Source organism: Corylus avellana, chromosome ca2, assembly GCF_901000735.1.
Source record: "Corylus avellana chromosome ca2, CavTom2PMs-1.0".
Lineage (NCBI taxonomy): Eukaryota > Viridiplantae > Streptophyta > Magnoliopsida > Fagales > Betulaceae > Corylus > Corylus avellana.
Window position 1 is genome coordinate 28790938 of NC_081542.1, and position 23891 is coordinate 28814828.

A 23891-nucleotide genomic window follows, 5' to 3' on the forward strand; every position below is an offset into this window, starting at 1 on the left:
CCGAACCTCCTACCCTCACATCTTTTTTTCTTCTTGTATTTTTATATCTCTCTTTTTCCTTGCTTTGAAGGTCAAGTATGTAATCCACCCACCACCCAACCACATGCCCCTCCCCCACCCACTCAACCCCTATCCCTCTCATTCTTCGACTACTCTCTCTGCCTCTTCATAGCAAGTGTTCCCTCCTTTGACTATGAAGATAGCAAGATCTAATTACTCTCCTAACTGTAGATAACACAAGGATAAGACGGGATTAACAAAAATATAGAAAGCATAAATGGGCGGAAATTAAATTAAAAAAGAAGAAAAAAAGAGTTAATGGAGAAATATTGTCATTACCAGGGACCTCACTACGTGAACCATGCCCGCAGGCTACAGAGGTGGATGCTCATACGCAAAAACATCATCATATTACAACTTCCAAGAAACTAAACTGTAGAATATTATTATGAAGCTCTTGTCTGGCTAAAGATAACGAAGACATTAACGTGAATTCATTTCCAATAATATAAAGCTTGATATTCTTGGAGGAAAGGACAATGGTACAATATATGCAGATTCTTGTGACTTGTGCTAAAAATCCATGCAACACGTGACATTTAGTTTCTGTATCACGTAAGCAAAAGGTAAATAATTTACTAAACAACTCCCCTGCTAGAAAAGTTTCCAAAATCAAAACCTGCCTTTTTCCATTTTTCTCAATGTTGAGAGAGAGAGAGAGAGAGAGACGGGAGAGAAAGAGAGAGAACGAGAGAGAGAGAGAGAGAGAGCAATTTTTCATGCGTGGGGGTCAAGAATCGTCAGCCTATTTAACAACACGTCCCCATTCATGATGTGTACAGATGGCTCTAAAGTTACAGAAACCTACCCAATCTCTAGAATTCACCTTCCCACCTGATCAATGTTGCAACATATGCGTTAGCCCAATCAAACAGGTTCTTCATAATTTACATTAGTTCCCTGTTTCATTAACTCCTTTTTTGTCATCTTCCGCCTCAGGAGCACGTTTGGTTCCTTCAGCAATCACCACATCATCATCAGAAGTGGTCGGGCCTATATTTTCATTCCCATCGCCTGATTCGGGCTGCTTGGAAGGCTCGGAACTCGGATTCTTATCTGTTGACGCCAGCACTTGTCCAGAAGCGGTTTCATCATTCTTTTCCAATTCCTCAGTGGATGATGAAGGTTCAGCTGCATCTGGCTTGCTAACTTCATCTAATCCAACTTGAATCTCACCATTGGGTAGAACATCAGATGGGTCACCAGAATCTGAAGTCTCCCTCCATTCAACCCATTCGGGTGGTTTATCGGTTTCAGTCTGTCCTGTTTCTCTTGAGTTGTTAGACAAGAGATCTGTAGTGTCTTCTGACTTTTCTCCAGCCTCTGGTGAAGATGTTGCCGTGTCAATCAACTCATCATCTTCACCAACAATAACATTATCATCACCACCACCATTAACAACATCGCCTCCCTCAGTATTAGGGGATGGAGAAGCCAGTGAGCCAGTTGAGCGTTCATTGGCAACTCTGTCATCCTCAAAAGCAAACCAGTTGGAGTTTGTAAAAAGTGAGCCGCTGTACACACCAAGGCAAAATGCAGCAACAACTAGTCAAGCAACTGGGAGTGTATACGGACAGAATCTGAACAAATAGTTTATAAACAGAATATGCAACATGGTAGCACGGCAAAAAACACCAATCTTTTTTCTGGTAAACCAAAGAAAGCAACATAGTAAAAACACTATTTAACACCTACCAAAGTATTTAGAAGTTTATCCCTGCCCTGTATTACAGGGCCGCCCAAGAGAACTAAGCCAAAAAGCATCACTAAGAGCTTTATGAGCATTAACCTACTGCATTATTCAACGAGCACGTGAGCAGAAAATCGTAATAGCCAGCAAGCAGGCATATTTTCTTCCAGAAAATTCAAAAACTAGCTCCCCTAGCCAATTATAATATAAGCCGAAATTCATGCTGCACTTCTCCCATTCTAATTAGCAGGTGCACATTGGTTGTTCCAAACAGCTAATTGCTCTTTACATATAGACTTGGGCTGGTGAAGACCTCATAAAATTCAACAAAAGCCCATAAAAGGTAAGTTCTAGCAGTGTTTTCAAAAGCGCTCCTAGGCATCCTTAAAATGTAGAGCAAACCAGAGGGAAAGCACCTTTTTAATACTAAAAGTAAAACGCATTCTCTATTAAGCACGCACTTTTTCCTCAAGTTCCAGGCACAAAATGCGGTACCTTTTCATTCTTTACACAGAAAGATAAATTTAATCAAAAATAATGGTTGGATCAGCAACCAACTAGAACTGACTATTGTTCTGTACTACTGACTTCATTGTTATTGCCTATTAAACTACACAGAAGTCTATTTTCCAACTCCCTACCCCTTCACATAAAAACAAAGGCCATGTTGGCTAACTTATTCTCAAGTGTTTTCTGTTTCAGTTTGAAAAATACACTTTTCTCACATACAAACAAGCAACTCAAAACACAACACTTTTTATTAAACTTTCCGCACCTTCTTGTAAGAATATTCTGACAAAACATATGTTGAACTTTTGCAGGAGTAGGAGCTAACTTATTATTTAAAAATAAATTAATTAATTAAGAAATGAAAAAAAAAAAAAAATAGAGTGGAATTGATTGAGTTCTACTAAAGGATTGACAGGAAAAAAAGGCCAAAGAAGACCTTGTGCCTACCTTTCCTGGTCATCTCCCAGTCGCAGAGAAGATAAGACAACTTCAGCAGATTCATCATCAAAGTAGACATCCTGACAAGTATCCATGAAAGAAACTTCTCCATTATTCATAAAGCTTCTGTTTAATACTAAAACAGCCTGCTATCAGAAAATGACAACAGTTGCTATATATGACATGTGCATGTATTTGTGTAAGTGAGACATGATCAAAACCATGCAAGCCATGCATCAAGCTCTTATGTTTTTTTTTTCCTTCTAATATATCAATCATTATTGTAGATCACTTTGGAGAAGAAAATGAATAAAAGATAGCAATCACTATTTTATTTTGATGACTCCGTACTGGAGAGAATCACCACTTAGAGGGATGAATTACCAATAATGATTTCCAAATTGAACTGCAATGCAAGCAATCTAACAAAAGTGAAAGAGAATGGCCTCTTTTGGCAGTGTTTAGCAATTCATAATTACTAACAAGATTAATCTTCCTATATCAACTTTTAGGCTAAAATTCTTTTATTCATGTACTTTTCTGGCTACATCAAACTTCATGGCTGAAAACTCAAGTAGCGGGAGATACTCATTGGCCACCAAAAGATGATCCCTTGTTTAGACCTAAGATCATTTCCAAAGTAGATGCTAGGCTAGTGGAAAAAAAAATAGTACGCAACAGAAAAATCCACCATGAACAACCAACACATTAAACATAGTTACTAAAAAGATTTCTTCCTATATCAACTTTTTCTTTATAAAAGTAATTTTTTACCCAAGGAGAGGGGTAAGGAGAGATTCAAACTAGTAACATCAAGAGTGGTCTTCAGCCTCAGCCTCATCAAAGTTAAGTTTAGGCAAAATGCTTTCTTAATGTACTTTTCTGCCTAAATCAAGCTCCATGGCTGAAAACCCAAGTTGCGGGAGATACTCATAGGCCAACTTCATACCTAAGATAATTTCCAAAGTAGGGACTAGGCTAATGAAAAAACATAGTATTCAACAGAAAACCAGCATGAATAACCACCATGACTTTATATTCAATGGGATACACATGGATTGCTATATGGATTCAGAAAGTTAACCCCTGCTAATTGTATTCCGAAGATCAACCTCCCACTCATACCAATACAATAAGTTCATAATGTATCCCATACCTCATCATCTCGTTCAAGTGAGCCATGAGCCTGAAAAGTATTAACACGAAGTTATATAAGTAAATGAACATTTATCTAACAAATGAATAGTAATTGGACTCAGAAGTAATCACAGTAGACATGGTTATAGTAGTATCAATAACAGGACTGAGTTAAAAAAACTAAATTAAGATAAATGTAAAGTAGCACTTAGTTGGGCAACTGGCCTTTCTATGATTATATGAGAATAGAAGTAAACAAAACAGCATAATCAAAAGCAAGTGATTTAATTGTTGAATATAGTTAAATTGAATGACACTCCAACGAGATCAATTTTTAATTGTTTGCATTTATAGTAGTAAGATAGAATCAAGAAGAAAGTATCTCAAGGGTGTGCAACTTATCAAACCAAAAAAAAAAAAAAACAAAAATAGTAAAATGACAAAAGATCATGATGGGTCCATCACATCCATGTTTAGACATATTCTCTGAGATTACCAACTTAATGCTGACTAAAGCAGGTGGCAGTAGTTTTCTTAGGTGAGGCAACAAGTTCAAAAGATTGCAAGCGCAATACTCAATGAATTGCCACATCAGAAAAATAACAGTTGACACCATCATTGTAATCAATAAATATTGTAGAGCAACTATGAACAAAGATTAATGTACCCATCCCATAATAGAAGAGGCTCATTTAAGCCCAGTCATCAGGGTAAAATCCATTTAAGTAAAGAAAAAGACTGCAAGCCAGGGTTTCAGGTTCTCCAAGATTATCAAGTTCATTATATAGTCTTGGGAACCTAAAGTGACTTTTCCTATATGTATAAGGAGAAGACAAGAAACAGCTCAAATAGAAAAATGTTCATATCAATGATTCCCAACTGGAGCATCACAATGAACAAATGAATTAAAGAAAAGATCTATCTTGATTCTGTATTTATTTATTACAGTTGCTTGGGAGCATTTTGGGGTTAAATTTTTACTAACATGATTAAAATACGAGTCTTGCAGTCCTTTGTATCTGGCAAATAAAAAAATAAAAAAGCTGAGTAAGAAAAGATGATTTTGCAGAATCATTCAGCGCCTTACTATCCAAGAAAACAAAGTAAGTTCTTCAAACTTTATAATTCATCAAAAAAACAATTTCTTTCCTGGGGCAAAGGTTTAAAGCTAATGAGGTGGGCCTTGAGGTATGCTCGTATTATTAGACTAATGCCTCATGCCTCATGCCTCATGCATCCTATCTTGAAAACTTGATCTAGTCCTTGCCAGTATGGTAACATGACTTTGGTCTGCCAGTAAGGTAACTGACACCCTTCCCCCCTTTCTTTAAGTACAATTACCATAAAAACTTCATGATCTCCCTTTCATACATCCACTTAAAATATTTGTCTCTTATTCACAAAGATTACTAAGAACTCAATTGATGCTATGTGAAAGTTTTAAAAGGCACCTCATCAATATCATCATTACTGTAAATGCCATATCGAAAAGCCTGGCTTAAGTTATTTGCTAGGGCTGCCACATCATAGTCTCTGTCTTGATAATCGTCATCATCACTATCCCTAGTCCGATCATGCAGTGCTGTTGGCCGCCTGTAAAAAATAATTAAAGTCATTTTAAGATGACAAAATGAGGAAAAAAGAGAGAGAGAGAGTAAAATGCAATCACGTCATTAAAATAGATATGATCAAGGCCAGCTCAATTTCTCAAATTTTATTTATCACCAGAGTCTCAAGGGTTGATAGGATAAGCATGAAATATTTACAGATAAATTGGTTATTTGTGGCTCTGACGGTCTGACTCATGCCTGGCTTACCTCATCTTTTTTTTTGATAAGTAATAATCAAGTTTTATTAAAAGTGTAAGTCGCCCCTACGTACCTCATTGACATCCCTACTTGCTAGTAAAGCAGTATTGCCTCAAAAACAGCCCAAATTGTGAGGCATAAAACAACTAAACTATATTTAATAACCTGAAACTATCTACTAAAATTGAAGACAGTCAAAATAAAACTAAAACATAGCCTTTTGCAAGCATTAGTGGTTCTGACATACCATTGTTGATTGTATGTCAAAGCAACAAACTAGATCGGATAGAAAATTGTCATTAAGATATTTCATTGCTTTTTTTTTATAAGTAATAATCCAATCTCATTATGATATTTCATAACTTCTTCATTCAGTTCAGCTCCATATAACTAGCAGTGATGCATAACGGGAAAAGGCACCAAACGCATACAAAAATGTTATTTTCTACAGATATACTAAACATGCATACAGTGGGTCTTGCCCACAAGATCTCACCCTCCACCCTGCTCTTACAGCCAGTGACGGAGATGGGATATTGCTAATGTAGGGGCAAGCCTAATAATTAATTAATATAAAATAATATAATATTTTAATATGGGTTACCCAAAAACCGATATGAATATGTTCTTTATTCTAAACATCCCAAAAAAAGTATTGCATCTCCAAGTGCAGACTATTCGCAATTGCACCCATAATTATTTACAAGTGTTGAAAAGAATCAGCAAACAACATACGTATCGAGTTTTTTTTTTCCTGCAAACGGGCAGCAGGTGTATCTTCTTTCATTTCACAAGCTGCATCTCCTTTTCTTCTTCTTTTTGCAGGTTCAACCGCCAGCTCTCAACTATCAATAATAGTTGATTTGTTATGGGCGTGAGCAGAAGACAGGAAGTAGGGGCTAAGAGGAAGAGTAGGGGCTAGGAGGAAGAAGAAATGGGCTAAGGCTTAAAAACACTAAAACATGAACATGTAGAAAATATATATATATATATCAAAATCAAAATTTTGTACGGGCAGGCAGAGGCGACCCTCCATATCTCCGCCATTACTTACCGGCATTTGATTTGGGTTAAATTCATTGGCACATACTACAGTTTGGATGGTAAGATTGGGGGTCAGGGGTTTATGGTTCTCAAGAAGCTGGACTGCTAATTGCAATGCCACTGATTGGAGATGACCTATTTTCTAAAGTAGGCACGGGGTGGTGTCAAATGCAATAGTGATTTCCTAGAAGATAAATCTTGCCAGTTTTGAACAAGAAAATTTTAGTTCCATTTACTTGTGCCTCAATGAAAGTACTTCAAACTGCAAATGCAAGACGTTTAAAATGAAGAAAACATACCCACAGGCCCACTGAAAGACATTTTCCACAGCATTCCGTGTTGATAGAACATTTGTATGCCAATCCGTCCATTCACTATTTTCCTGTCAGAAGAAAAACCACTCTAAAAATGAGTTCCAAAGATGAAAACGATAGAGGGGGATAAAATTTTGCGGCATCACTTTCATATTACTTTTTGATAACTACCCCACAAACAAATAACTAAATGCAGTAAAAAGTGGACGTGTATAATAGAACCAAAAGAAGAAAAGATAATTACTGTCAAATACTTTTGATACAAAGCCTATGAAAACTTATATCTCAACTATAGATCTCACTCGAACATAATTGGAAAAAGCAAAATTACAGAATTTAATAAAATGTTTTATAGGTCAAAGAGATAACATAATGAAAATTAATAGTATGAAGTTAAAATGTAACTTGTATAAAGGAAAAGGCACAAATTGATAGGATAAATACAACAACAAAGACGACTATTGGAGACATAGGAGTACACCTGCAAATGTGCCTGAATCTCGCTGTTGCCATTCCCCAATTGAACAAGTTTGTTAGATATACGCGTTAAGTGCCCAATATTCCCTATCCTTGGTGGCGATCTACCCTCAGCAGGGACAGTTGGCTGCAGAAAAGAATTGAACAAATATAATGTCAAATACTGTTTTCCACATCTGCAGCAACATATATTTATGTTTAAGAGAACAGAAAAAAGAACAAAGATCTGTCCTGGCATGTAGATATTAATCATTTACAGACTGGACCACTACCTTGTTCGAATCAGTTGCCAATTTGTAATTATTTTCAGCTTCAAGAATTCTCCCAACAAGATTACACTCATGTAGAAGATGTTCAATTAGAGGAGCATTCTTGCTCTCCAAACACGACAGTAGTATGCTCTCTATGTGATGATGCACGAAGTTATTGTAGGGGTACCTTCAAAAGCAAACAGAGGAATAAGGGTTGAGTCCTGTCACCCTTACTAGATAACAGATTTTGTCTTTCATTTTTTAACTTACTCAAAGAACAAGTCTAAAATTCTTTGTACAGCTCCAAGGCGAATTAATTCCTTCTCAGCAGCTTCGCTACCAACTGTCACCAAAACCGAGATGAATTCCACAATCTGAAAAATTCCATGATGAGCAATAATCAGCATAAAGTTGCAAATATGGCTAATCCGCACTTGTGAATGTAAGCAAATACATAAAATGGGTTTGGCTAATATGTTAGTAAAAACATACAAACAAATTATGATGATAAAAAATCAGGCTCAAGGAACAAAGAAAAGATGATAACAAATCAGCAATAGTCCATGCTACAGAGGAAAGACAATAAAATATTCAATGCTTATACTAAATCAGATAGGATCTCAAACACTCATATAAACAATACCTTTAAGCGATGTTTTCCAAGAGGTGGTTGTAACTTGCCATAAGTAGTTAACAGGACATTCTCCAAAGACGAAATATTCAAAAGCTTGAGTAAATCACCTGCAGGATAAAATCTGATTAATATTTGTTATGTCTTTTGATAAAAAAGCACTTACACAACTGTTTAAACAGACAACATTTTCCACTCCCGACTCACCATGAAGACGTTAAAGAAATAGCTCCTTACACCTGAATCCCTTAATAATTTAATTCCTTTATGTTCAACATTATTATGCCCATCGATTCAGCAGCATCATCCTCCATCATTAGTCTCTGCATTGCAGGCATTAATCCTAATATGGATTCTTGTGGGGCCAGTCTCCAAAATGTATGAAACTTATGAACCCAACTTCCAGGGCATCTAAAATATATATATAGAACTTTTGAGTAATCCCAATTCTGAAAGGCTTGCATAAAAGCAGGACAACAAAAGCAACAACCCCCCCTCCCCCCCAACAAAATAAACACTCCCCTTCTCCCCAAATATGAGGGTACCTGAAGAATCCTCATCTCATGCTAGCTAAAACATATGATTCAGGCAAACCTCTTTTAAGGCCTTATTTCCACACCACACATGATGTCAAGAACAAATCCTACCATCTCCTAAGACATCCTAACAAAAACAGCCCCCAACTCCTAATACTTCTTCCACAAACCTCTCCGATCCTAACACACTTTGCTCTCATTCTAGGAGCGCATCCTCCCCAATCTCCCACCCTTATGAAAGTGAAATTAAAAACGTCACTCAAGCAGCACTTTTAGGAGAAATAAAGCAAATGGGAAAGGCCAAAGCATTTGGCTGATGGACATTTAAGGAAAAAGGTACTCGTAAGTTTTGGAAGAAATCCCAGAGAAAAAAAAAAAAAAAAAGGGTAGAACATGGAAAGTAAGTGTTAAATTAACTAAAAAATCAAACACCAACATTAAGGGAGGAACCTTACTTAGGCTTTCCAACATGCCTTCAACTGTCTCAGGATTAGCAGTCACTGTAGGTCCCTGAGTTATTTGGCGGTTGTATGTATGATATACTCCCAAGGTTAGCCTCTTAGGGTCTAACAAAGATATGCATACTGACAATGAGTTGACCAAAACAGACTTTGGCCGTGAATCTTCCAAAGCATGACGAAATAATCTTCCTATAAAACTGCAAACATAAAAACAATTAAACTTTAGACAAATAATTGAAGAGCCATAGTATAATTATATGCATATTTCTACCCCACATGAGAGAAATTAAATGCTACCTTGGGCTGGAAATTTTAGCAGAAAGCCCAGGTGGAGCAAATCGTGTGATAGCACATAGTGTTTCTGCTGCATTAACATGAACTTCAGGCGAGTCCTGTAAAAACCATGTCCATAGATATTTCTTTAAAATCAATCCACATTTCATATACCAATAGATCATACTCATCACACAAATGATCTTATGACCAAGAAAAGCAATACAGCATAACAGCAGCAGAATATGCTGGCATGATACCAAATAACTAACGACCAGATAATCCTACCTCAGTTCTGTATATTTGTGGGCAAAGATAAATGATGGTAATTCACCTTAGAAAAACCAGATTTCAGTTCTTAAACATGTTTACGGTAGTGTAATTACTGATCAGCAGGTAATAACAAACAAAATTTGGAGACAAGAAGGCTTGCAGAATACAAAGGTACATGTACACAAGCACATGCTTGTAAACATGTGTCATACCAAATTTTCATCAAATTTTTAAGAACTATTATATCCTACAGACATATCCATGACATATTACAATCCTATTTTCAGATTTGCCGTATCACATCTGCATTCCATCGTAGAACTTTAAGAATCCAAGTTATGCTTGCTGTGCAATAGCATGGTTAGAAAATCTAACCAAAAAATAAAGTTGAGTCCCATGACACCAAGGCTGGCTTTCTAGAGTGTACACGATAGTTTATCACATTATATTTCTTCTCTTTAAGTTTCTAAAGATGGTATTATGGTAATTTCAGTAAGGATAGCCACAGTTGAGGACCAAGGGTCATATTTTATTAGAATATGAGACTTGCTTGGCTAATGGACCTTTATGGTCCTTAGCTTAGTTTGATCCTTAAATTCTGTCGCTTGCTAATATAGTCCTGGTCCTAGTGGAACTAGTTTATCCAAAAAAAAGCTAAGGAATAACAAAAAGTCCTATTTCACCACAGTTCCTATGTACAAGTTTATCAAAATAAGAAGTTTATGACACCAAACCACTTAAACAAGAAAAGTACGCTACAGTGTATGACATATATATACGAAATGAAAGGGTGAAATAGAGCTGGAGATGAGCTACCCAATGGTTTAAGTCCAAAGGCAATCCAGAGGTAAATTGCTATGTAATTGCCAGAAATTCTTTAAATTCAGGAAGAAGAAAAAGGCTACTCCGTTAACCAAAATGTTTAAGCAGGATGTCAGAGCGTAGAAAACTAAAGAGAACAGAAAGACGAATACAGAATAAAATGTATAAAGTAACAGTACACACTAGAGCAGAATTAAAACCAGGAAAGAAGAGATCAATCGAGTACCGAGACACAATCACTAGAATTGACAGGTTCAATACAATTAATATTACTTACTGAAGAACTAAACTTGTCCACAATCATCTCTAGCACATCTGTCTCTTCTATCCACTGCATTGCTTCCATATAGTTCGTATACATATGTTCATCAGCGCCAATCAGACGTATTAAAACCTGCTCAACAAGGAAATACGTTCTAATAAACCACTCTAAAAAATGTAGTCTAGTCAATCCAAAGTACACTAAAACTTTAACAGCTGATGGATTTTCTTTTAGTAGTGGATGGGGTCAAAAGTTCAAAACACCAAAAACTCGTTTAACATAAAATGATAAGAAGAGGCAAACCCAACTCCAAATACAAACATCAAAATACCAGTAAACACTAATTCTAGTCATACAAACAATAAAACATCATAAGCCTATAAATCCATGTAATACTTGATAGACCACAAGAACATGCATGCACACAGACTGCAGATAGCATATACATGCAAATTAATATGAATAAAAACATGAGCAAGGAGTTTAATACCAGAAGCAATATATAAAGGTGATCTAGCAACTAACCTCCATGATAGATGTTATTCCAATCAGGTCAACCAGCTTCTTGACAACATCCTGGTGAGCCTGGATGGACACAAGAGGCCAGTGATATTTAAATATTGAGAGAAAGCATGAAAGAAGTAAACTTATGGACAGTGCAGCAGCTTATCACAATTAAAAACCCAATAGTTCAGAAAAGCTATCTAAAGCTGAATAAAGAAGTATGATTATTAATCATTATCCCAGGTGTACAACTACGCCAGTTAAGAACAACTTCTTTACATTTATGATTTCATAAAAGCTCAACCCCTACCATAAATATAGATCATCACATTTTAAGGGCAGAAATGTAGAAAGGAGGAGGGGGGAGGGTCCAGATCATAAAACTTCCTTCAAAGTTGGTGAGACCCAGAAAACCGTTGTTCATAAATTTTCAACACAGTTGGTTGACAGGGGATAGGAGGTATGACCAACTCCACTTGCAGGTAGAGTCAATCAACTATCCCCTTAGGGCCTGTTTGGGATTGCGTTAGGTAACTTAAAAAGTATTTTTAGTACCTAAAAGATGTATTAAAGAAAAAGCTGACATGTTTGGTAAAAAATTTCAAAAGCACTTATTTGACTTTTTCACTCTAAAAATGGTAAAACCCCACTTTTGAGAAAAGCTTAAAAATTAAGCTTTTTCTAAAAAGCTCTATTTTCCAATGCAATCCCAAACATGCTCTTAATCTCTAATGCATAAGCAAATATGGAATGGGCTACAGTTAATCAACTAAGCCCCCCAACCACCACCTTTTTTTTTTTGCTTAGGGAAAAAAGAGGGGGAGCAAACACAAACAGAGGTGTGTTAACATCGACTCTACAATAGAACCGACTGAAAGTAACACCTTTATCAGTCGCTCAAAAGACCAGGACTACCCCTTCAGAGATTTTGTATGCTACCAAGAGGCCTTTCTTGGAAGTTGAAATTACATCCTGTATGTTACCAAAGAATTTGATGCTAAATTTTTTTTATTAGTATTTCTATCAAAGTGCAAAAATGACAGATATATACATTAATGAAAAGCACTTGCCAGTTCACAACAATCATCTTTAAAGCATAACTAAAGAGAATATTTCAATCAAATGGGAAGAAAGAAGAGACTTACTTGAACATAACGCATAAAAGGAACTATCTTCCGCAACAAGAGGCATATGACAACCTAGAAACAAGAATTCACAGATGGCCCCATGTAATATGTTATTGATAATTCCTTTTAACACAAAAAATAAAATGAAGCAAAGGGAGGAGCTCAAATAGAATGGATGATACCACAAGTTCACATCGACAAAAGAACCATCCCACAAAAGTAGAAAATAAACCAGATTCTAGAAGTTCAACAAAGAACTACCTTGCTAAAGTATCCAGCCAATAGTGTGCTATGGGGGTGTTCCGGTTCCAAAAAGGAAAATAACAAGTTCATCAACTGCCACAAGCAATGACCAAAAGAAATCAGTTATAGAAGAAAGATTCCAAAGAGAGCAACAGCTTGAATAATTAAAATCTCACCTCCTCATCCTCAACCAGTGTTTTAAGTATTATATCAACTTCACAAGTAAAAATCTCGCAGGCAATAAAAGGAAACCTGTGAACGCGATAATTTGAGAATATCAATTACAAGATTCATCCAGGTTTATAGAAGCATCTAGGCAACAAAAGCAACCTACTTGAAAGTTCGCCTCTTTTCAGCATCCTCAGGAGCTTCTTCCACAATATATCGAATAAGCTGCTCAACCTGAACTTTTTCTCGCAAACTGCAAGAAAAAGACAACTAATAAGCACACATCTAATATTCATTTACTAAAAGGCAGATAATCATATTGCAACTACAACACTGGGCCAAATATGTAGCCATTGAACCATACTTCCAAAAAAGAAAATGGCAAAAACAGCATGTAAAACTGAACTGATCTTTCCCACACTACAAGGTAGTGGTGACATTAAAAACAACATTCCGCTGCTAGCTAGGCTTCTTTTGTGTATATTCTCTGAATACTTGGGTTACACCTTTGTGCTTTTTAATGAATTTTGCGATTACTTATCCAAAATAAAATAATAAAAACATCACTATAACAACCAGATGAAACTCAAGATTTACATTTGCACAAAAAAAAAATGTAGCAATTAACAAAAATCCAATCAAAGTACAGATATTCAAACTTTGACATGATGTTTGGTTATAGGAACAAATGCAGCCACAGGAAAAATGCTTAGAATGTTCTGTAAGTAGCATCCTTCATTATTTTTTCGAACTGAAGGGGGAATAAATAGTACAATAAAGGTTTGGCTTTCAAGATATCAATCCATATCCAATTGGTTAATAAACAAGATCCACTTAAAATATATTAAGTAGTTGTGCACACATGAGGGGTCATCATTATAATCAATAGATGAAAATGACTTAATTGGACTCCTCTTTAATGGAAGCAGCAAAGTTATTTTGGCACTAGTACTAAATGAAAAAATTGCACCCAAAACCAGAATCATGATGATAGAAAGCAGAATTTCCCACCTTCCTCTCTCACCCTAATATCTAACCACGTATCCATCATCTCTCATATGTTAAAACTAAGTTTGACAGGAATTTCAAATGAAAATAAGCTATTGATAAAAAATGTGAACAAGTGATGGCACAGCCCTCCAACAGCTTTAACCATGACACAGAAATTCTGTCCATGGTGCAAAATGCAACAGCACAGTTGCTAAGGGTATAAGTCAGGCTTCTCACAGAAAGGAAATAAACATTACAATGAATTTTTTTTTTTTTTTTTATAAGTTAAAAAAAAAAAAAAAAAAAAATTCTAATTGGTCGTATAGCTAATTGGTCTAAAATATTTTCTTCAAACACATTTAACTTTACAAAATGATTATCTTCTTCCACTTGTAAACTATTAATTCAAACCATCACGGCAAATAATGACTATATGAAGAAAGGAAAGCTATTCCTTGGTTTGTGCTCCATTCTCAAGTTTCATGTACAATTCACTAATGTTTTTCAAATTAATTCCCCTGTAATAAGGTTACATTTCTCCTCACATTTCTGCTCTTTTTCCTGTTGGTTTACAAGTCACAAGAATTTTTTTAAAAATCATAGGGTATAAGCACCAAGGTGAATATTATCCTATATGCACTTTTTGGACCACTGATGAAATTTCAACTTCTTATCCTATACTTAATTTGATGTTTCACGTTTGATTATCCACACAAAAAGACCAAACTGCTCCCAAAATGTGTTAGACTGGCAACAGTATTATGAATGTTTTGTATATAATAACTCATTTCTTACTGTTACTGCTACAGAAATTTAAAACAGTTCGCAAAAGGGAAAATCATAGTTGAAATGCCACAGTCAAAATATCAAAACCTAATGTCCAATCCTACAATGTCCTGCAAAAAACCTTCTCCCAATGACACAAAGTGAGCATTAATATTATGTTTGTACATTCAATCATTATTGACAGACAGAACAGCTTGAAAGTAAAAGATATGGGAACTATGGAAATAGAAAGAGCATTACAAATTGATAAGGCGGCCATTAAGAGCTTTGCATTCTTGAATAATTTCATCCTCATCAAGAAGCTCCTCCAACGTAAAAGTTTCCTTATCCAAAAGTGTCTCCACCTGCAATAAGCATACATCAAGAACAAAGAATTGTAATTAACTAAAGCATTCACAAATAATATAAGGAAGGCCAAGTAAAATTTCTAAACAGAAAATTCGTAACAAGCAAAGGTGATTCAGGAAATCAGTCCAGCCCTCCAAGAGAGGCATAGCAAATGGTACCCCCTAATCTGCTCCTAGGTTCAAACAGAAGTTCATGTCACAAAATTGCCAACCCTAATAAGCATGGTGCACATAGAATTTGACATGATCTGACACACAAACTGGCTGCATATTAATCGTACAAGCAGCACCTGACAACAAGTAAAGCCACATAAGCAGCAGGCACTTCAGCTAACAGCTATCCAATTGGTACAATCTGAACAAACTTAAACACCTCAAATCATTTACCTGACTTACTGAAAAGAAGAGTGTTGTAGGTAAAATAATATCAATTCAGGCTTTTCCCATTCTCATGGGGCAAAAACACCAACTTATATCAGTATGCAGGGGAATGCTTATATGCTATCTACATGACAGGTCAATTGACATCAGCATGGTTATGCAGATACTCGTGTGAAGGGATGATACCTGCCCTATAGGGATCCTATGACACAATTCTGGACACACACCACCACTTCATTCACCCTACTTTATGGTAGAATCCTACACAGCCTCCCCTCCCTTGAGGATTACCATTCCAATGCAATGAAGATAATCACTCTGAGTGGTCTCTCTCTCAAACAAGCAAAATTTTTAGACCTACGCATATCAAGATATCTCTAGATCTCTTTGCCATTAATGTTCTGCTGAAGTCATCACCATTTCTAGTTTGGCCAAAATTGCAAACAGAATACACTTATCCTGCTTTACCAAAGACTCCTATATCATATTGTACCCATTGGTAGTTCCAACCTTTTTTTTTTTTTTTTTTTTTTGAGAAAATTGGTAGTTCCAACTTAAAATATCATCAAGTAACACTATATTGTTTGCAAAATAAATGCATCAAAGAACATAATCCTAAAAAGGCCTCATAAGATCCTAACCCATGCAAAACTCTACTGATCTATAACAAAACAATAAATATAGAAACTCAATGCTGATCCATCAAGTAAGCGAACACAAACGAAGAAACTGATACTAAAAGTCCATCAACACATATAATAGTCACCCAGATCATGGTTCTATTCTTTTATTTCAGTTATTGGGGCACAGTCCACAATTCTATTTTGTTGCTTTTGTGCTTTCTTTGTGGCACAAATATAAGTATCAATTCCCAACTAGGAAGCATGGATACATCAAAGGAACTGCTATAACCAGATGTGATAAGTACCCAATATAGACATGCAAGCATATGGTGGAAATACATATAGGACGCATATTGGTAAAAAAAATTCCAAATATGATACGTACAACTTGAATAGGACTTGGTATGACATGGATATGTTCAGGAGTAAATTTGAATTTTCTTAAAAAGATAGAAAAGGGGGTTAATGTGACGTAGAGGATCCAATGTTTTGGAAGAAAAAAATTATAAGTAATTAAAATATCATTAAAAGCGTAAGGTGCACTGAAGTATACAAGAGAAAACAACTAACTAGCTAGGAAAAAAAAAATCATGATAACTAAACACCAAAGAATAAACAAAAGCTGTTGTACAAAAATAAAGAGAATTGAAGAAAAAAGATTCCAACTCCTCCAACGTTCTTTCACGATCCTCAAAACTTTTATTATTCATTTTCCTCCAAAGATACCACAAAAGGCAAAAAAGTACAATCTTCCACATAGCTGCACTCCTAGTACTACCAGAAATCCACCAACAAGCGAACAAGTCAACTACATGGCTAGGCATAACCCAAGACAGCCCAAAGCAACTGAAAAAGAGACTCCACAAGGCACAAGCAACCTCACAATGGAGAAGGAGATGGTCCAGGGACTCTACATTCCTCTTACACATACAACACCTATCAATCACAATGACATGTTGTTTCCTAAGATTTTCCATGATAAGGATCTTTTGTAGGGCCGCCATCCAGGCAAGAAAGCCACCCTCAAAGGAAATTTAGTCCGCCAAACAGTCTTTCAAGGGAAGAGAATGACATCATTACAAGCCAAGACACTGTAGAAGGAACTCACATCAAAGAACCCTCTTTTGGAAAGTTAGGACTTAAGAACCTTCAAAATTTCAGATTTCTGTGTATGTTAAAACATGGAGCAAGTGCCATGCATCCTTTTGTTATAAATAGCTTCTAAATTAATTTTACCATTTGAATATTTAATGCCTTTTAGTGCCTACCATTCACTTTTAAAATAAAAATTGGCAATATAACAAAATATTCGAATATATGTAAACTAATTAACTAATGAATGTAATCCTACCATATTGTATCATAGAATTTCAAGAAGTGACATATTACAATATCTGTCCCAATGGTTTTGTATGGTATCCGTAATAGTGTGTCATGGAATTTGCCATTATACAACCCATCCATTTATAGCCCCTTCTAATTATAGCAAAGAGCACTTTGTCTACCAAGCAGAACTAGGTCAGAATCTCCTCAAATTTAAAACCACATCCATTACACCTAGATTCATACTCTTCTCCCAAAACTATGCTCCAATGCGTTTTATGGGTCCTGCAGGATGGAGGTGTGAAAAAGCATTAGGAGGAGATGGGGGATTTCTCTAGATGTGTGAGATTTGAAGTAGGAAACAAGCCTAAGATTCATTACTGGCACGTATGGGGATCAGACCTTGAAGGAAGCTTTCCTGCTGTTGTTCTGTATTGCTCGATTTAAAGAGGCCTGAGTGGCAAACCATATGTTGTTTTCGTATGACACCTATCAGTGAAATATTACTTTCATCTCATTCGAACATGATTGGGAGATGGATTTAGTCACTTTGTTCTTCAATCTCTTGTACTCTATTTGGCTTAATAGAGGTAGATAGAAGAGAGTTTGTTGGACCCCATCCAAAAGGCATACATTTGAGGTCAGATGTTTCTATTATGCTCTTGGCCTCCCGCTAGTCCCTTGGAAAAGCATTTAGAGAAATAAGGAATCTCCAAAAGTGGCTTCCTTTTTTGGTACAGCAACTTCAGGGAGGAACTTGACCTTGGATAATCTAAGAAAGAGACATCATAGTGATGGACTAGTATTGCATGTGCAACAAGAGCGAGGAATCCATCGATCATCTCCTGCTCTACTGCAAAGTACCTAGAGACTTGTGGTGTCGGTTTTTCGTCATTTCAGAATAGAGATAGAGTGGATAATGCCCCCAACAGATGGTGGAGTTATTGGCTAGTTAGAGAGGCCAGTTTGGCAATCACCGTCATTCAGAAGTCCGGAGGATGGCCCCTTTTGCATGATGTGGTGTATTTGAAGATAACACAATCCCCAAAATTTTGAAGATTGTGAGAGAACGGTGGTAGATTTAAAAGAAATATTTTTAAAAACCCTTTATGGTTGGATGGTTACTAGCAATAGTTCTCATTTTTCTAATTTTCTAGAATTTATGGGACTCATTTTTCTAATTTTCTCCCTAAATGGGTGTTGCTCTTGTATATTCCTTTTGTACTTTGCTTGTGCACCTTTGTGCTTTCTAATAATATTGAATTACTTATAAAAAAAGTAATAATAATCAGTCCATCACATCCAGACCGTCAATTCAACTTACTTCTAACTAAAACTATAATACATAATCATTCAGTTCAAAACTCTAACAAAAAATTGACCCAATGAATCCCTAATTAAGTGCCGGGGAAACATAGGGACTTGGGGAAACAAAAACAATGGAAGTTCTTCTGATCTAATCCTCCATGACCATTGTATTCTCAGATTAGGGAACGGACAACTAAATACTTGTGAAGTGGGCATTGTTTTCTGGGTCCAAAACAACGAATAAACTAAAATTCACAAATCCAACTCCTTCGTCTTATCCTACATTCTATAAGAAACCAAACAGAAATTAGCAGAATCCACACAATTCCCAATATCTCGTTCAGTCTAACATGCATTTTGCGAATACATATTGAATCGACGAAACAAAAACCCAAAACCGCGATTGAAGAACTCACAGGAGACGCAGTGGACAGCCCCGCCATACGCCAAAACATTTTGCGTTCTACAAAGAAATCTCCTCCACGCACCGGACGAGACGCAGATCTAAGGGCCTCAGGAACCCTAGCGCAGCCGCCTCGCCAATCCTCGAATCAATCTCAGATTCACCGATTGCCGACCGTAACGAAACCCTAGAATCTGAACCAAGCGGATTAGAACAAACTGGGTATCGGATTGGATCGAATCCACGGCGCTGGGCGAAAGGGAGAGAAAGAGAGAGAAACCAAAACGCCTGCAATCGCGGGAGGGACGACAGTATTTGGAAATGAATAGGGAGAAGAGTATTGGGCCGAAAATGTTATGGTAAATAAATATATATATTTGGTAGCATTATTTTTTACATATATAAGAAATAAATTATTAAATATATTTGTTTTATAAATTAATATTTGTATTTTTGATAATGATAATGATAATGATGTTTGATAGCCAGCCACTGGCTATGGAACCAAAATTTTCATAGGTTTAGTTCCCTTCTCCCTTTAATGTTGGAGGTTTGTTGTCCACATGCTTTTTAGGGCATTTAATGTGTCTCCAAAATTATTATTATTTTTTTTTTACTTCAAAAAGTTAATAATTCATACTAAATAAGCATGAGAAAAAGATGTGTATTTTAGTAGTTGTGATATAACTTTTTTTAATGACACGTGGCAAAAATTGATTGGACAGGCAAGGAAGGGGGCCCCCCAAAGGCACATGCCAAGAGCAACAATGACTGGAACCAACACATATGATGATTCTTTGGGGAGATTCATGCAAACCAGCAAGACAAGACTACTGTGGGAGTGTAATGATGTCATCAGCCTCTGTTAAATCCTAGGCTTAGGGCAAAAACTTTAAGGGGGTGTTTGTTAAACCTCCAAACACTGTTCATTTTCTATGGCACTGTTTATGGATAAAAAGAATAAAAAAAATAAATAATGATTGGTATGGAAAAATCAAAAAGTGGTATTGGAAAGTAAAAAATTTTGTTTTGTAGTGATGTTTTTATTTGAATAGTAATAAAAAGTAAATGATGTGATATAAAAAGTGAATGATTTGATATAAAAGTGAAAATATTTTTTTTTGAAAAAAATGAAATGAATAGTGTGGTGGAGAATGAACAGTGCCAAGGGGTTTAACAAACAAGGCCTAAATCACCTTATCTTTAGAAAGACACTCCTCTTTTGAGTACTATAAGATAGTACTCAAAGAATGTTGGTCCAAAAGGGGCTTTAGGGCATCTTAGCAGTTTTAAGCAGTCTTATCAAGTATTTAATGAAACAAAATTTTATGATTATAGAAAAATTACAGTTTGACACTTTACACTTATTTATCATATTTATGTCACACTATTTGACATATGTCTTTTATGTGACTTAAGATCTGTTTGGGTTTACCGTTTACGATTTCAAAAAGTACGATTTAAAAATGTGCAATTTGAAAAAGTAATTTTTAAAAATGCAGTTAAACATTTGACAAAATTGTGGTTTGGCCTTTAAAGTAGCAGTTTAGCCTTTAAAAATTGTGCGTTTTCAAAAAAACACTCCTTACATGCACTTTGAAAACTTTTTTTTTTGCTTTTCAAATCGCAATTTCTAAAAAAAGGAATCCCAAACAATTCATTTTTTACGTCTTGGTTTAAAATCATACTTTTTGTTTATAAAATCCCAATGTCAAACACACCCTTACAACAACAACCATTTTTTAAAAAAAAAGTGTAAACTACTTATTAGTAAAGCCTTATTTGTTTTTTATTATTATTATTATTTTTTTTATTTTTTTTTTTTTGTCATTTTGAGTAAATGATATAAGCAGAAAATATTGAATAATGAAAAACAATTTTTATGATCAAAACTTTAAATCACCCATCTTTCGAAAGAAACTCCTCTTTTAAGATAGTCCTCAAAGAATGTTGGCCCAAATGGGGCTTTTACTTTTAGGGTATTAAGCAGTTTTAAGCAACCTCACCTAAAGTCTTATCAAGTATTTAATGAAAGAATGCTTTATAATTAAAGAAAAATTACTGCTTGTATAATATTACTTTTTATACTCATTTATCACATTTATGTCACATTGATTAGCCTATCGTGTTTTATATGACGTACAATACCAACCACTTATAAAAAACAAAATTGTAAACTACTTAAAATGCAACATGTGTAAAGTGTGGTATTGTTCTCAATGGTTAACTCAATCGGCTGTGGACCACGCCTAATTAAGCGGAAGTACTAGTTCGAATCCCCCATCTCTCTTCCCATATGTGGACATGTCAAAAAAATAGGTGTGGTATTGGTAATGTTTTTTTTGTTTTGATGTAAACTATATTTTGATATATATATATATATATATATATATATATATATTTCATTTTTGAGTAAATGGTAAGGGGAAAATATTGAATAATGAAAAACAATTTTTATGATCAAAGTAAAATTGACTCTATGGACACGAGTATGGTCTCCCATGGGTTGTCGGCTCAAACAGTGTCCCAAATGTAGACAAAAAATCATATCAAGATTTTGACAAAAAAATAATAATTAATATGTGTGAGATTATCATGTCAGTGTTTTCTTAGGTTCTGTTTGCTTTGTTGTTATTATTGAAAACAAAGATTGAGAAACTTTTTATCCATATAATCAGTAGTTGCCTACCAACATGCAAAAAAGAAAAAATAATATTTTTTAATTCGTTTAAGCCCCCATGAAATTATTTACGTTAAATATTCTCTCCAGCAAAATTCAGATTTGAACATTAACTGATAAACCACGTAATCATTTTTTCTAATACAAATAAACTATAAAATCATAATCATTTGTTTTTGTTCCTTATGTGCAAAATCATGGTTAGAGTTTCATTCCTTTTTTTTTTTTAGTACTTTTCTTTGATTCACTATATTCTATAGGTTTTCTCTCAAAGTTGTTTAAGGTTTAGCATATATTTTGTAATTATTTTTAGGGTTAAATATTTTTTTGTCCCCTAGGGTTTTAAGACTTTATTTTTTTTCTCCCTTAGGGTTTTATTTTTATCACATACTTGTGGTTGTCATAAAAATTAAGATGGTATTTTTGTTAAAATTTCATCCAAAACTTAACGGAACACCACGTTAGCACAAATCAAATATTGTCAACACATCAATTAAGTAATTTATTTTTTAATAAAATTAGAAATTATATTAAATAAAAAAAATTATGGCCACCCTTGGCTGCCCTTTTTAGCCATTTGGCCATGGGGTGGCTTGGCCCGCCCCCATCTGGCCAAAGGGGTTAATTGGGATCTTGTGAGAAACAATTTCCCCATCTTCTTCGTCCGCGATCCAATGAAATTTCCAGATGTGATCCATGCTTTCAAACCCAACCCGAAGACGAACATCCAGGAGTATCGGAGGGTTCTTGACTTCCTCTCCTACCATCCAGAAAGTCTCAACACCTTCATGTTCTTGTTTGACGATGTGGGTGTTCCACAAGATTACCGGTACATGGACGGCTCAGGCATTCAAGCCTATACTCTGATCAGATGGGGGTGGCCAGCTACCCCCAAAAGCCACCCCCAGAATTTTTTTCTTGTTTTTTTCTTTTTCTTTTTCTTTTTCTTTTTTTCTAAAAAAAAAGAAAAATATAATTTTTTAATTTTATTAAAAAATATTTTTAAAAAAATTAATTAACTGAAACGTGATGACGTGGCATTCTGTTAAGTTTTTGGCAAAATTTTAACGGAGGTACCATCTTGGTCTTTATGAAAACCACAAGTATCTCATGCGAGGAAAAAAATAAAGTCTTAAAACCCTAGAAAACAAAAAAGTATTTAACCCTTATTTTTATTTGTTCATGAACACTAATTTCACGAATGTAACCTATTTTTTGCTTATATGCTATTAATAGCGTAATTCATTTCACGGACCCGGTTAGGAATCGCGGGACCTAGCCAAGTCACTTCCGGGTCCTAGTCAGGACATTTTCGTAATTTAAAATTTTATATGATTGAATGAAAATATATAAAAAAAATAAATAATTTTCCGTACGCGCCAAACATCAACAAATGTTTTACAGGAAATCATTTTTTAAGAAAATGTTTTTAGTAGAAAAACATTTTCTGACGGAAAATATTTTACGTCAAAACAAAACAAAGCCTAAATTTTTTAAGAATTTTTTGAGATAGATATATTTCTTTGATGTTGTAATCATCCTCTCTACTATCTCATATGCTATGTAGGAAAAGAATTTAGTGTCAAAATTAATATTTTTTTTTCATGATATATATATATATATATATATTTTATGTACTAAAATATATATTTTATAATCTACATAGAGCCTGTTTTGATATAGATACTTAGTTATAAATCAATTGTTAGAAAAATATTTTTTTATTTTTTATTTTAGAATTTTTATCTAGCCCCCTAAACAAATATTTTGGTTTGGTCCCTAGCAAGTACCAAGATGTGGTCCTGTGGTGGGTTGCTAGAGGACATGGAAGAGAGCACCAGTCTGGCAAAGACTGTAGACTGTAGTTGGACTGAAGATCTGCTTAGATCTGAGTGAAGAAGAGCTATGTTTGGCAAGGGGAAGCCCCGCACTAGCTGGAACGGTACTGTTCTAGCTACAGTGTAATCTGACACCAACAGTAATAAATTTGACTTTGTAATTTTTTTTTTTTTTAAAAAAAA

General features: G+C 35.1%; 1 protein-coding gene across 1 annotated transcript; it reads right to left on the reverse strand.

Annotated features, from left to right (window-relative positions):
- Nucleotides 1–477: 477 nt before the first annotated feature.
- On the reverse strand, nucleotides 478–19533 carry LOC132168745 (uncharacterized). Its single transcript, XM_059579777.1, has 19 exons — nucleotides 19204–19533; nucleotides 15046–15149; nucleotides 13196–13282; nucleotides 13038–13113; nucleotides 12880–12954; nucleotides 12637–12690; nucleotides 11513–11572; nucleotides 11003–11119; nucleotides 9655–9749; nucleotides 9352–9554; nucleotides 8373–8470; nucleotides 8000–8103; nucleotides 7751–7916; nucleotides 7483–7605; nucleotides 6987–7069; nucleotides 5287–5428; nucleotides 3855–3884; nucleotides 2708–2778; nucleotides 478–1574 (listed from the first exon to the last, which is right to left on the reverse strand). Exons 1-19 carry the CDS (start codon nucleotides 19240–19242, stop codon nucleotides 953–955), a joined length of 2349 nt encoding a protein of 782 aa, XP_059435760.1. The 5' UTR covers nucleotides 19243–19533; the 3' UTR covers nucleotides 478–952.
- Nucleotides 19534–23891: the final 4358 nt, after the last annotated feature.